This window comes from Ricinus communis, chromosome 3 (genome assembly GCF_019578655.1).
Source record: "Ricinus communis isolate WT05 ecotype wild-type chromosome 3, ASM1957865v1, whole genome shotgun sequence".
Lineage (NCBI taxonomy): Eukaryota > Viridiplantae > Streptophyta > Magnoliopsida > Malpighiales > Euphorbiaceae > Ricinus > Ricinus communis.
This window is the reverse complement of record NC_063258.1, coordinates 306,346-322,698: the sequence shown is the minus strand read 5'-3', so window position 1 is coordinate 322,698 and position 16,353 is coordinate 306,346. Positions and strand designations below refer to the sequence as shown.

The 16,353-nt window shown below is 29.5% G+C and overlaps 1 protein-coding gene across 1 annotated transcript; it reads right to left on the bottom strand.

Moving 5' to 3' along the window:
* Positions 1-11,150: 11,150 nt before the first annotated feature.
* Positions 11,151-15,394, bottom strand: LOC8278026 (peroxidase 16). Its single transcript, XM_002532757.4, has 4 exons — positions 14,970-15,394; positions 14,395-14,592; positions 12,370-12,535; positions 11,151-11,697 (listed from the first exon to the last, which is right to left on the bottom strand). Exons 1-4 carry the CDS (start codon positions 15,186-15,188, stop codon positions 11,291-11,293), a joined length of 990 nt encoding a protein of 329 aa, XP_002532803.1. The 5' UTR covers positions 15,189-15,394; the 3' UTR covers positions 11,151-11,290.
* Between the last annotated feature and the right edge of the window lie 959 nt (positions 15,395-16,353).

Genomic DNA, 16,353 nt, shown 5'->3' with positions numbered 1-16,353 from the left:
TATAAACTAGTTAAAAGTGATTAAAATAACGGTATAACTTATAAAAAAAATTATTTAACTAGTTATTACACAACTATTTATGTAATGAGTCTTTCTATATATTATTTTCCAAAATTTGACTTCTTAGTTTATCGTGTAAATATTTTATTATTGAACTATTTTTATTGGTATCAAATCATATAAAAGACTAGATTGTAGTTTCTGTTAATAAAGTAGTGCTAAACATATTATCACCTTTTATTGGCTTTGATATGTTCCCATAATTATGTAATTTCATATCCTGTGGCTTTTTTTAAAAAACATTTTCATACTCTAATTTTATTTTATTAGCCTTTTATATATTTCAAGCAATTGATAGAATTAGTATTTTATATATGATCTGACACTAATATAATATGAACCATCAATAATAAATACTTATATAATAATATTATATAGTTATATGCGTGAGAAATTCATAAATATATACTTAAAACTCGTTCATAAAAGTATCATTTAATTAAACTATAAATTGTAAAAATATATGTTATTGCTATTTATTCTAAGCCTAAAACAATTAGTTAGCTTTTAGATTATCTGAAAGCAATTATTGTATTAAAATCGAATTTAATTTGAGAAATATCTTACAAAATATTTATGATATTAATTTAATTTGACACTAAAGCATTGAAAAAATAACACACAAAATATAAAAGTGTCATGAGAAAAAACTACAGATTATAAAATCATAAAAATATAAAATCATATTAGAGCCAATAAACAATATTAATACATTTAGTAGTAATTTATTAACGAAGTAAACTACAACATAGTCTTTTGTCATAAAATGAACCACAGACAGACCTATTTTGTAAATGAATCAAACCACAAGATATTTTTTATACTTGTTCCATTATTTTCTACAAGTAATATTACAAAATAGAGATTATTTGACTCTATTTTGTTGCTTTTTGACATTGAGTAATGAAATTTTCTATCACTAATGATAATTTTTGCATTAAACAAAAACTAAAATTAAGAATTTGCAAAGTGTTTTTAGTTTTTTATATTGAATTACAAAATAAAATATTCATTACAGTACCTAAAGAAATAAATGTGGATGAATATAAAAAGAAAAAGAAGAAATAAATAGAAATGCAATCTTGGAGTTTGCATTCTTTTATGAGAAATTGAATATTTATAAAAATACTTGTTTTAAATATTTATAAAAATACTCAGCTGTTTTACTATTTTATGTCGACACATTTTCTCTTTATCTTTCTACGTTTTCTTCGAATGAAAAAACAATCCCACTTTGTACACTTATTCTTCTTCTACTACTGCTAACTTTCTTTCTTTCTTTATTTCTTCACTCTTTAAAAGAAGTCACTTTATCTCTTCCAGTTCTTTTTCTTCTTCTTCTCTTTTTGTTTTCTCCTTTTTTCTTTTTTCCCTCTCTTCATTTTAAGTATAAGAAAAAATAAAGGAGGAAAAAACAAAGAGAAAGTTAAGAAAAGAAGGGAGAAGAAGTTATTAAATGTGGTATTTTTGAGTTTGATGACAAATTCACACGAGGAACAGCTGTCGTAGTATGAGGAGTTTTGAGCTTATCCAATACATAAAGTCCTCCTTCTCTATGGTCGATCCCAATCATTTCATGAGAATTTGGATCTTGAACAGAATAAGCAGAAGAAGAAAAAGAGACTGAGCATCCAGTATCACATATGTGACCAACAGAAGCAAGATTCAAAGCAAGACTAGGAATGTGATAGATATTAGATAAAGACAGAGAAGGCGTAATAACCGAACCAACACCTTACAATGGCATAGGTATACCATTAGCACTCATAACAGGAATTGAAACTTTAAGGGTTAGAGAAGTAAATGATGACAAATTAGGTGACATATGGTTTGAAGCACCAGAATCTAAAATCCAAGAGGAAGGGGATATACCTGAACGACTAATAATAAGTCTATTTGAGAGGAAGCTGACATGGCATGAGGCTGAGATGCAAGGAACTGCTGAAACTGCTCAATCATTGATGGATCCAAGGAGGGGGTTGATAGTGCATTGTGAGGACGAGGTAGAAGAAGAGGTCCATTGTGGAGAGTCGGTGGTTGATAAGGCCACTGATGAGACTGCTGCTGTCTTTCTCTGCTCAATTTCGGACATTGAAATTTTCAATGACCTTTTTGCTTATAGAACCCACATTCATCATGAGCAACAAATCCATATGGCCTGAATTGAGACTTAAAGTTTGATCGAGGAGGCATGGTAAAAACAGATGGAGTAGAAGCTGAAGAAACCTCTTTTACAACCGAAGGCTTAAGACAAATTTCTTCAGCCAAAAGCTCACTAACAATAGAGTCAACATAAGGCAGAGGATGACGATGCAGAATAAACCTGCGAAGTCCCTCAAACTCATCACGAAGGACCATTAAAAACTGTACCAACCTTTGCTTCTCTCTTCGTACAATATAAGCCCCAAAGGCTCGTAATACAGTAGATTCTGTGAGAGCCAATTGATCCCACAAATCTGTCATAGCATCATAAAATTCTTGAATACTCATATTTTTCTGTTGAAGAGAACGAATGTCAGATTCCAACTAGTACTGTTTTACAAAATTAGACTGTGTGTATAGTCTAGCTAGATTATCCCAAACCTCCTTAACTGTCTCATATTTTTCTAACTGAGTACCTATCAAATGCTTAACATAATTATTGATCCAAGTAATAGTTTTTAATTATCCACCTCCCATTTATCTAATAATGTCACATAGTCAATCATTGCGCCATCTTGAGGCCTAATAGAAGCACCTGAAACATATTCCCACTTTTGTTTACCTTTCAGAAATTTTTTCATCATATAACTCCAATATGCATAATTTTTACATATAATTAAACACTAACTGCTTGAAATGAATCATCTCTAACTTCAGCCATAACGGAAAATAAATCAACAATGATCAATTACTCAAAGAGATCAACAAATCTGCTTTACAAATTCATAGGTTGAAATAAACGAAAATTCTATTTAACCTAAATTAAAATTAAAGAAGCAAGACCTTGAACTAACACAGTGTAAACACTCACATCCGGCCTTGATCACTTCCTAACTGAAGGCTGCTAGAGTTGATGCAGCGGTAGAGAAGAGGTGCATCTTCGGTACAAAGAAACAGCGAGTTTTGGACAGTTGTAGAGAAGATAGTTGCAAAGGGTCGCTCGGTCGATTTCTGCCACTACCGAACAATTTCAACTACGAGTTTTGGCCACTGCCAAACGATTTCTAGAATCATATGAGATCACTCTATGAATGAGAATTATATATTCTCTGTAATACCCGGAATTTTTCTTTAATAATGATAACATTAATAATAATTAATAAATGAGTTTTTATTTAAATTAATTGTACTCTATTTTTATTTGGTTTAAATTGTAATGATTTAAATGGAATTTTAATGCTATACAAATAAGGAAGTTATTTTCTATATCCAATTAGTTTGATTGTTAAGAAATTAATTAAGTAAATATTTTAGAAAATAAATTATATTTTTGGTCATTCAATTTTTTCCAAAATGAATATATGAATTAAAATTCTATATTTGAGAGTTATAAAAAAATTAGTAAATAATATTTTTATAAAAGAATTATCGGAGAATGATAAATTTTAATTAGCAAATGGTGTTAATTTTAATTGAAAAAAATTTAGCAAATTGATTAATTAAATTAATTATGTGTTAGGATTAAATTAAAAATTTATTTTGGGATAAGGATTTAAAATATAATTTTATTAATATGAGGTTTTAATGAAAATTTGTATGTTTTATATTTTTGTAATTAAATATGCCGGCAAGAGCTCGTTTTGGTAATTTTATATTTAAATAAGTAATTATATATTTTCAATAATTCTAACTTGGCCCAAATTAAATAGTTAGGAGTTTAATTGAAAAGCTAAAGAAAAGTTTAAGGGTTAATCAGAAATTTTGTTGGACGAAATTGTTAGTAATTAAAAAAGTTGGGGGACTAAATGGTAAAGAAGAAAAGTTCAGGGACCAAATGTCGATAGGAAGAAAAGCAAGAAAAGAAAGAGGAGAAGAAGAAGAAGAAGAAGAAGAAATCGGCGTCAGAGGGAAGAGAGAGAGAGAGAAGATGGGAGCTCCGGCTGCAATTGTCCGTGGCCGACTAGCGGGGCGCAGCAGAGCTGGCGGTTGCTAGCTCAGCAGCAGCGGCAGAGCAGGCGATAGAGAAAAAAAGGGGAAAGAAGAGACTATTGTCCAGTGCCGTTCATGGCGTGTCCGGCAGCACTAAGGGTGGCGATCGACTTGCCGGAGAGTGAGCTTCCTTTTGGGAGGAGCGGCGACGCAATTAGTGGCCGGAATTAGAAGATCTGGTGAGGTGAGAAAAGTAGGGGCAGCCGCATTTTCTAGTTTTTCCGGTGACCTTTGACTGATCGAAGGACATATTCGGACTTCTCTCAGCTCAAACTTTCCAATGGCACCAGTTTCAGGGCGATCGGACTCCGTTTAAAAATCGACGGCCGAGATCGTCTGTAAATCTCTCTGGATGATCGGGGTCGGATCAGAAGATCAGAAGCTTGGATCGTCATCAGCGCATTGTCTCGATTCCATAGGCACGCTCAGATCGTCGATCGGACTCCGGCGGTTGGAGGCGAGTCGACCGAGCGATCCAGCGTCTTGGTAATTCTCTAGCCCGTTGATTTTAGAATTCATTGGTAAATTTTATGTGTTTATTGATTTTTGTTGAGCATTAGAAAAGTAATTAATTGTCAGACTGTCTGCCATTAGTCGTGATTTGTGATGGGTGGCGGATTCGGAAAAATAGTGAAGTCTTGGGGATCCAACTTCCGTTAAAATAAATTGTTAGAATATTTGAAGTATTTTCTGGCAGATCCTGGACTCTTTATACGGGGGGTTAATGTCCATAATTTAGGGGAGGTTCTGTTGAAATTTCGATAGGATTCTTTCGAGTCGAGATTCTTAGACAGTCAGTCCTAGGAGTTTAGACCTAGGGTTAATTATCAAATGTCTCAATGTTATTGATTAAACCGCTTTCCGTGATTAGATAATCCGTCAGTTCGGCTCTCTCCACCTGAGGCATCGGAGCAGAGCTAGGAGGTCGTCAGATATGTGAGTTAAAGTCATATATCTGCTTACGTGTATCATGCTAAGATTTTTACGTGATATCTCTAATGAAATGATTAATATTTTTAATTATTTAGTTATTTACTGTTTATATATGTTTCATTTTCTGCATTATGATTTTATTGATTTCATATTGACTCGGGATAGGACGACAATAGAACAATGCCATCTGATGGGTTGTATCAGGACCGCGTGCGCACCTGTATGAATCAGAGACATAAAATAAGGGGTAAAGATTTGTAAATTTTAAAAAGGTAAATTTAGGACTTGCCCTGGTCGAGCATTGCTCTCTGGGCTGAGTTGAGTGATTTTGCAGTAGTAAAGGTCCATGGTCGAGTATCGCTCTCTAGGCGCCGGCTTATTTGAAAACCTAAGTGACCAGACTGGAGTATAAGAACCCTAGTCGAACTTCGCTCTCTAGGCAGAGTAAGAGAGCCGAAAGGCTAAGACCGATAGTAATAATTAAGTGACCAGACTGGAGTTAAGGAGTCTGGTCGAGCTTCGCTCTCTGGGCGCCAGTTCTGTTAGAATGAGAGAGTCGAGATGTTAGTGTTGGGATTAGGGTTCTGCTTAGATACTCCTTCCCGTGATATGAAATAAAAATCTATTTTATTTTGCAGAAGCATAGCATGACATGTATTTTTATTTTTTAATTAAGTAAATATTTTATTTAAGTATTTTTATATTCATTTTTTTTGGATATATGATTTTAACTCACTTTCGAGATTGAGAGTCTCAATTTCACTGTTTTTCAGGTGATTGTTATTCTTCCTGCAGTTCTCATCTAGCAACCCGACTCTTTCATCATCTGGTTAATGTAATTATTTTTGGTATGCTTGACTTATAAAATTTTAGATTTTCCACAGTAGAAATATTAGATTTATTAATTGTAATTTTATGTAAATTTAAGTCTTGCCTAATTATGCTGACAGACCGAATTAAAAATGTAGAATTTAATGGTTAAGATTAATTGTGAATCAGTGCTTTAGACTGAGTCCGAATTTCAATTTTTTGAGTTAGTGAATGGTCAGACTTACTACGAGATTCGATGGCCTTACACCTACCCATTCTCTAGTGCCGGTCACGGGCCCACAGGTCGGGTCGTGACATTCTCCCATTTCTTTTAAAGAATGAAAAATTTGTTCTCATAAAAATCAAGTCAAATCAATTATAAATAGTCAAACAAATAAAATAATACTTGTAATTTATATACCTATTATTTTTATATTTTTTGCATATAATAATTACAAATTAAATGTTATTACCTTTTAACTATAATTAAGTATTATTATTATTGGTATAAACTATAAATGAATTTCATCTTCATTTCTTATTTAACCAAACAATATACAAAATTCAGTTGAGGCTTAGCTAAAGTGGTAAGAGCGTTTGCTCTTGAAAGTGAGAGTTCTCGAGTTCAAGTCATTTTCTTCGCATTAGGTGAGTTTTCGCCTTTATGGCGAGTGTAAGGGAACAACTTCTTTTGTTGTGTAGTCCATGGCTTGTTTGCCCTCTAATGAAAACATATAAAATATATGTTCTTGTTATGATAATATTTAGGTTATATTGGATGTCTATCGTTATATCTATGATAAAAAGTTGCATGAAGCTATCCTCTATCTTTATTAAATTTACAAGGACCCATTTGATTGTCCTAATGAGTACATAGCACCTATTTCTTTATTTTAGTTTTATGGCTTTTTACTAAATTTCTTTGTTTTAGCCAAAATTCTAGTTTATATTGCAATTATAATTTTATCTGCATTCTTTGTAGGATCATAGGTTTATTTTATTTCTATCTTATTTTAATTAATTTATTATAGATATATTATATGATATTAGTTAATATTAATTAATTTCTAGTTCCTCAAGAACTAGTGTAATATATAATTTTTGAAGAACTTATATTCAAAACTTTTGTTCTTGAAGAACTTGAATTACAAATTGTAGTTCCTGAAGAACTTATATTATAAATCTTAGTTCTTCAAAAACTTGTATTATAAATTTTAGTTCTTGAAGAACTAGTGATATATAGTTTTTGAAGAATTTATATTATATATTTTAGTTCATGAAGAACTTATATTATAAATTTTAGTTCCTAAAGAACTTGTATTATAAATTTTAATTCTGAAAGTACTTATTTGCATTATAAATTCTAGTTCCTAAACAACTAATATTAGTTTTAATTCTTGAAGAACTAAATAAATAAATAAATAACTAAAAATATAAATTCCTGAAGAGTTTTGACCATAAGTTCCCAAAGAATAAGTATCTTGAATCTAGTATTCCAATTTATTAAGAAATTAATATTTTATGTTATTTAAGAACTAAATATATTAATCTTTAAAAGACTGATACTAATTGACGTGTTATTTGTTTTCATTTGTATAGAAAGGTAAAATATTATGGATCCTACTCAATCGTTAGTAGGATTAAGAACAAATGATTCAGATTTATGTCTTGCAGATAGTGTTACCATACACACCATATTAAGAGATAATAAATATTTTTTCACTTAACAATGTGAGAAATTTATGTCTATACAATATCTAGTAGTAAAAGAATAATTGAAGGCTCCGGAAGAGCAGATATATTACTACTTAGAGGTACATATTTCTTTATTAAAAATACATTATTCTCCCCAAAATCTCGTAGAAATTTATTGAACTTTAAAGATATTTACCGAAATGGATATCATATTAAAACTATAAATCTGAAAAATATAGAATGTCTCTATATTACAACCCTCACAATGGGAAATAAATGTGTATTGAAGAAATTACCTGCTTTCTCTTCTGGCTTATATTACATGTATATGTGTACTATTGAAAAAAGTGGTAGTAAACTAAAAGTTTACTGACCTAAATATTTTTCTTATTTGACATGATCGATTAGGTTATCCTGAATCAACAATGATATGAAAAATTATTGAAAGCTCTTATAGCGATCCATTGAGGAACCAGAAAATTCTTCAATCTAATGAATTCTCATGTTCAGCTTGCTCTCAAAGAAAGCTGATTATTAGGCCTTCATCGAGTAAAATTCAAAATGAATCACCTAGTTTTTTGGAACGTATATAAGGTGATATTTGTGGACCAATTCATCCACTATGTGGACCATTTAAATATTTTATGGTGTTACATCAACAAGATGGTCACATGTATGTTTATTATCAACTCGAAATCTGGCACTTTCCAGATTACTTGCTCAAATAATTCGATTAAGAACATAGTTTCCAGAATATGCTATTAAGACAATTTCGTCTTGATAATGCTAGTGAATTTACATTTAAGGCCTTTAATGCTGATTGCATGTCAATTGGAATAACTGTTGAATATCCGGTAGCTCATTTTCATACTCAAAATGGTCTAGTAGAATCTTTTATTAAACGTCTCCAATTAATAGCTAGGTCATTGCTTATGAAAATAAATCTTCTAATAATTCCTTGGAGACATGCAATTTTACATGCAGCGACTATTATTTGCATCAAGTCAACTAGTTATCATAAATTTTCACCATTACAGTTGGTTTCTGATTAGGAGCCAAATATTTTCCATTTGAGAGTTTTTGATGTGTTGTTTATGTCCCAATTGACCCCCCATATTAGACAAAAATGGAACCTCAAAGGAGATTAGAAATATATATTGGATATGAATCTCTATCTATTATTAAATATCTTGAGCCATTAATGGGGGATGACTTTACTACGAGATTTGATGATTATCATTTTAATGAGGTTTTATTTTCTAAGTTGGGGGAAGAGAATAAGCAATTAGAGAAAAAAATTATTTAGAATGAGCTATTATTAAATCATCTTGATTCTTTTTTAAAACAATGTAAACTAGAAGTTCAAAGGATCATTCATTTGCAAAGTATAGCAAACCAATTACTAGATACATTTTATGATCCAAAAAGAGTTACTAAATCTCATGTACTAGTTGAAAATGCTCCAAATAGAATTGATGTCCTAGTAGGACAACAAGTTAATATTATAGTAAATGAGTCCATGACATGCCAGAAACATAGTAGACCACCAAGTTCCAAGGATAAAAATCCAATAAAGAAAAAAGAAACAAAATAAACCAAGTGATAATCCCAAAATTGATGTTCCTAAAGAGTCTATCCCAAAAAATATAAAAGAACAAATAACTCTAGAAGAGGTTCAAGTACCTGAAGATGATGAAAACAATGAAATATCAATTAACTATGTCACTTCAGGTAAAAAATAGAAATGAAGTGAAACTATTGTCGACAATATATTTGCATATGCAGTGAAAATTAATATTGCGAAAAAAGTGAAGACATTGAACCTAACTTTGTCATTGAATGTTTACAAAGAAATTATTGGCCTAAATGGAAAGACACAATCCAAGTAGAATTAAACTCATTAGAAAAATATCAAGTTTTTGGATCCTCAAGGACTAAAAATGCTTGAAGCATGTAGCTCAAAACCACGAGAAATGTATTCAATTAAGCTACTCCTTGTATGTTGAAACAATTTGGACGAATGTGATATAATCACCTAAGTAAATATCTTTTATTTATGGCCTCGAACCAAACGAGTTCTTAAATTAATTACTTTAATTCAAACATGAAGTTTTAATAACTAATAATTAATAAGAATGAAGTAATAAAAAAACCATGAACTATTTAATAAAATAAATAATTATTAAAAATTCCAATAAAAAAATAATAAATACAAGACAAACTATTCTAATAAAAAGTTACTTTAGTTGTTAAATATTCATCTACAACTTTTAAAAATTAGATAAGTCATGCGTTTATTATTGAATATATACATAATAATGACCAACTAAGTAGTATTCATTGTAATTTGTTTAAAAAAATATTATAAAAAATATATAATTAACTCAAATAGAAATATTTTAATTTTATTATTTTTGAGTAAACTACATAATTTAGTCAAGTCTTTAAATTACTGAACCAATTGGTTAAACCTTTTTAAATAATCTTAGACTGTTATGCTTTAAATTTCGTAAAAAATAATTAAAAGTTCAATTGGTTAAAAACTAAGAACATGAGGACTTAATAAATAAAATTAAAAAAGTTTATATTCCGCTCACTAACTTAATAAGTTTACACCTTTTCAGAAAAGCACTTAAATTAAAATAAAAATAAATATAAGACTTTAATGTGATGAAATAAATGTGTAAGGACTGAGTCGGGGAAAATAAAAAGTTTAGGAGGTAAAATTCGTGCTATGTTATACCTCTATTAATAATATTACCTTTATCAGCATTAACTAGAGGAGATGACGAATTCATTAGGAGTAAGGTTAAATTTAGCCTCTAAACTTATTATGTAAATTTATTTTACTTCTTTTTCTTTTATTTTTTTCGGCTAATTTAGCTCAAAATTTTAATTTCCTTTTTGGATCAAATTACCCTTTAAGTTAAAAGTGGGAGTCAATTTTTATTAAGAAATAAAAAGCATTTCTGAAATGAAATGAAATATATATAGTAATTGTTAAAAGCCAGTTTATGATTTAAATTTTCTTGATAAATCTTTAACTAAGGACTCTAAATTAAAAATTTTGTTTATGAATTCACTCTCTTTTCATAGTGAAAGTTACACTGTCTTAAAAAGAGCAATTTAAGCAAAAAAATAAAAGAGCAAGATTTTGTATTAAATTGGCTCAAAAAATAAGAAGAGAAAGAAGATCAAATTGAGCTTATACATTAAATACAGAACCTTGTTCCAGTTTATTATAGAAATTACATTATACGTGTTTTTCTTTATTTTCTTACAAAAATACATCATTTTATTTTCACTTTTACATCATTATTACAATTTCTTCTTAACTTTTTGTATTTTTACACTTTTTAAATTTTCATGTTTGTGTCTCTTTGTTCTTAAATAATTACTTTTTTTTTGTTATCTTTTTTTAAACATGAAATAAGCCTAACATAAACTAAGCATAGACTTAAGTGAAATTAAATATTAAACTTTTGTAAGGGATCTAAACTAAATTTTTATTGGATACTCATACAAAAATGGACATCAACAATTACAAGAAAAAAATCATAAACTTAAACTTAAACACCCAAAAAAAGAATTAACAGAAAAAGTTACAAGAAAATGAAGAATCTACTATGATAATATATATTTATAAAAGGCAATTCCCTTTCTAGTTGATACGGGTGCAATCATTCCTTATTTCGCCTTGATTTCCAGTCAAGACCCCAACTCTGCCAAGCTTTTTAATGGCAGCAACAAAAGCATTTTGAAAGGCTAAATTGTTTGAAGCAAATTGGTTGACAGTGGGCTTTGATCTTGGATCAGTAAACAGCACCTGGTCGGAGGTGAATAACCCTTTTCCTTGTTGGAGATTTCTGTAGTATGCATTGTCAAATTTCTGAGGTGTGGTTGGGTCCATGTCAATGGCAATCCTTGGATCAACTTTGACAGGGCACATCTTTCTCAGCTCAAATGCATATTGCATATTCAGTGTTGGGTCGATCCTGTTTTTAGGGCTGAAGTTGTAGATACGTTTGGAGAAGCGGCTGCAATGAGAGAACCCAAGTGTGTGTGCACCTATAATGGAATAACTATGTTGTTAGAATGAACCAACCTGTTTGATCCTGTTTTCTTGATCAGCTGGTAAATAATTTTTTTCTTCTTCTGGGCAAATGGGGTTACGATTGAACTTCAAATTCGAGACTTTGTAATTTACAAACATATAGAGAACCATATTAGAGTACTTAATGAGTTAACAGTGTTAAGGAGCTTAAAAGATCAGGCTTTTCCTAATATGCAGCTGGTGTAATTTAGACATATTAGATTATAGCTAATGGATATAAACTTTTAATTTTGACCATTAAATATGTTACTTGATACTTACTAAACACTAATAAAAATGAGAGAAAAAGTGAGAGATAACCCTATTATCTTTTATCATACTATAACATTATATATTTACATGTTTAAAATACACAAGGTTCATGCTGGAGGGATTTAATTACAATTAATAATAAAATACAATTAAATTTGCCGATAACTGTTAATTTAAATAAGCAATTCTAATCCAAATTGTGGAATCAAGTACTAATTTTCTAACATAAAAAATGTACAAATCATTTGGCTTTTAAGTGGGCAACAAGACTAAAGACAGCATCAAGAAGCTTTTGTTAAAAATTGCCAAATGTACATGTTGAATTTGAATAGTGAAATACATAATAGAAACACTAATTAAGAAAACTGAAGTACCTGATAGTGCAATCATGTCAGTCTGGGTGAGACCATGTGAGGCAAAGATGGAATTTAGCTGATCTAAGTTAAAGTTAGGACCAGGGAGTCTATGTTGAACACTAGCTTTTGTTGATATCCTCCCATCTCGCCTTCCCAATTCAACTGCGTAAAATGGTCCTCCTGCCTGCATTTGCACATATATATTTATTTAACATGACTACACCCCACAAGCAATTGTTTAAATTTATGGAACTCAGTAGATGCTTAATCATGCACATGGGGGCAGTTAAACATGATACAATTTTATATTGGTGAAGAGATATATCTATTTTCTTTTACTTACTGCTGTCTCATTTTTATTTTTATTTTTATTGTTTTTAGATGAGAATAGCTTTCTTATTTTGTCTTTTTTATTTTTATTTTTATTTCTTTTATATGAGAATAGCTTTCTTATTTTATTTATTTTGATTTAAAAAATCTCTTTAAATAAGACTGGTACGTAACTTTAATAAAAAATAATAGAATCTAATTAAGGTGTCAATATTTATTAATAATAGAATATTACTTTAAAAGCCATATCCTAAAGCAAATGCTAGAACATTATAAGAGTAAAGTGTACAAACCAATCAAAATAGTCAAATAATTACAATAAGGTCATGAAGCCGATCACTCGATTTTATCAATCCTATTTATTTATTTGATATTTAATAAGATTATGAAAATTCAATTCTTAACGTCATTAACACCAACATATTATAAATATTTTGTTAATTCATAAATTTGATGATATTAATAAACCAAAACTATATAGAGGATATTTAATAGGACTTAAGCATTTCATGAGGCATGTTGGATATTAAGGTAAAATCGAAATTGATGCTGACTCAGTAAGTTTATATTAATTTAGCACCATAAATAATATTAAATATAAAAATCTCACTATTATATATTTTTAAAGATAAAGAAATTACCGCCACAGCTTGCTTTTATTATTATTTTTTTTAAAAAATGATAGTCATGCTAAAAAATGATTTTGAATATTAATTTTAATATAGATGATATTCATAATAAAAGAAAAATTTAATTGTAATGATATCATTTAACTCGCCTTAAATATTACTTTAACATTAAAAACCCCCAATTAAATTAACAATTGCCCTCTCGTTAAAATTCATGTTGGCAAGAAAATTTTGCTTATTATATGAACAATTTTTCCTTATTAAACATGATTTTTGATCAATTATATTATCCACCGTCATATAGATTTTTTTCCCGTTATTAAGATTATGTATTTTTGAGAAATTATGTTAAGGACACAATTTTTCATCAGTAAATAATTATATTTTTATTAATAAAAAGACTAAAAATATGAAATATTCTCTTCACCACTTAAAATGTATATATCATTTGTAAAATAAAAATTATTATGCATTACAGTACACATTTACGTCAATCAACTATTACAAATCTATTTAGAGGAAGCTAAAAGGTTATTTTTAAGTTACTTTTAGTGACAATATAGTCCCTAGTTTGTCTTCAACTACAGGGAATTGTCGATTTTGGACGGTTTGAAGAAAGAGATTAATTAAATATTTAAATTTTGATCATTTAGTTATTTTAATACTTTAATTTTAATTTAATTTAATAAAACACTTAAAATTATATTTTATAATCACTTAGACATCTTTAGTTTCTTATTTAATTTAATGGATAGTTGAATTTTATTTTTTAATTATATTTAAACATCTATATGCAATAAGCATTAACACATCAAATGAAACCATATATCAAAACAATATGTAAATATCATAAAATAATAAATTAAAATGTCTGTAAAATCATATTAAAAATTAAGATGTTAAAATAATTAAATAGTCAAAACTTAAAAGTCTAAATATTAATTTAGTTGAGATTAAAGTGTCTATTGAGACAAGTCTCCAAGTGTCATAATAATTAATTTTATAATATAACTCATGCAAACAAATGGCAAAAGAAAAAAAAAAAGATTAAAGTAGAAAGGAAATGAAGGTTGCATTTCAATACCAAGTTGATGACATCTCTAGTAGCAAGAGCTAGAATATCAGCACATGAAACTTTGTTCCTACATTGAGGAACACTGTCAACAGCAGCCTTGGCCTTGATCACTGTGTCAAATCCATCCCCAGCCAACGAAAGATTATCAGGATGATCCTTCTCCGCATTATTGGTAGGTGATGCTAGCAGCACTGATGCATCACATCCCTAATCACAGCAAATTAAGTTCATATTTGCCATTAGCATGAAAAAAACTTTCAATCTAACAAGCATCCTCAGTGAATGGGACTCTCTAGATATACAAAATAATGATAATAATATATTTCCATTCGTTTTATTTTAATAGTGCTTTTAAAAAATCGCAGAAAAATTAAAAATTCTGTTAAAAAGTCTTAATCATAACAAAAAAAATTAAAAATGACTAAATTACTCGTATATTAAAATAATCAAAATTACTATAAATTTCATCTCACGTACTTTGCTAATGCTCTCTCACACAAGTAATAATGATAAAACTGAAAAAATGGTAAAAGAAAATCGAAGAAAAAAAATTTATTCGAAACAACAGAGAAAGTACTAATTACCCGGACAAAGCAATCATGGAAAAACAGTCGAAGAGTTGCCGGAGCAGTAACAAAGGTTTGTTGGAACTTCTTTTGGACAGCAGAACGAACTATTGATTCAACACTAGGACATGTTTTACTGTAGAAGTTTTGGGTAAGTTGAGCAGAAAGGAGAGGTGGGGGGAGAAGAAGAAGAAGCATTGATAGAACGATGAAGGCGTAGGACCTTCGGCTTTCCATAATTATTGACTTTGTAATATGAATTTGGGGTACATGTTATAGCTCTTAGCAATGTCTATTTATATATGCACACACACCAAGAAGAAGAAGAGACAAAACGATTGAAAATAGAATTGAATTAAAGAACAAAAAGGGAGTCTTGCAGTTACACTCTGGCCAATGATAATTCTAAGAGATTTGAGGATGGAGAGAGGTGACACTTGGCCTGTGGGTTTATGTATATGTTATTGGCATGTTCTTGCATAACAGAATATGGCTTATAAAATAAACATCGAGAGGAAGAAGACTTGAGCAAGTAAACTAAGCAAATTAAGTATGCCAATCTTTTTAAAATTGATATCACTAGTGGAACTGCATGTGAAAAATGAAATCTGTGAGCTGAGGGCTTATTTTAAAAGCTTTATTATGTCAATCACTTCTCAGTGGGATACTGATGAATGCTCAACAACTAACTAATCCTTCTGCATCCGTGTCTAATTGAAGCCAAACCCTGGAAAAAAAAAAAGGTTATTTTTTTGTTAGACACTAGAATTAAGTTGCACTAAAAATCTATAAATTTGACTCTAATTTGATAACAATTTATTTTTTATTTTTAATTTTTAGCATCATGTTATGTTCTTTATTGACTAACAAACCTCAAAATCGTTTAATTGTAATGCTCTTTTTGTCCATAAAGATAGGCTTAATTTCCTTTTGCTGAAGTATAAAAAAAACCCTTCAATTATTTAGGTAAAGTCAATTAAGCATTTGTTGTTTTCTTTTTCTCAATTACACCCTCAACTTTTTTTAAGAAGGTTCAATTAAACCCAAATGGCTGGCTCCGTATACTCTTCCATTAATATGTAGCCAAGAAAAATTTGGCAGCCAATCAAAAAATGACACTTAAACTATAACTTATTTATTTTTATTTTCACTAAAAATAAAAGTAAAATACGAAAAACAATTTAATAAATCCAATTATCTTTTGTTTGCAAATGAATTAATAAACTAAAAAAAAAATCAACTATAATCCACTTACCAATATACATCATGGATAATTTTTGAGAAAACTACATTCTATAGCTGCCACCACCATTGTACTATTATCTTCACCACCACTCTCAAATCACCACCATTCCAAGTTTTAATATCAACAACAATAAGCCGCAACATATAGCGATGCATA

Coding starts and splice junctions, on each gene's coding strand:
- LOC8278026 (XM_002532757.4), bottom strand. CDS start 15,188: ATGGAAAGCCGAAGGTCCTACGCCTTCATCGTTCTATCAATGCTTCTT. Junction 14,593..14,969: donor TCCATGATTGCTTTGTCCGG/GTAATTAGTACT, acceptor TGCTGTGATTAG/GGATGTGATGCATCAGTGCT. Junction 12,536..14,394: donor CTAGAGATGTCATCAACTTG/GTATTGAAATGC, acceptor GTGCAAATGCAG/GCAGGAGGACCATTTTACGC.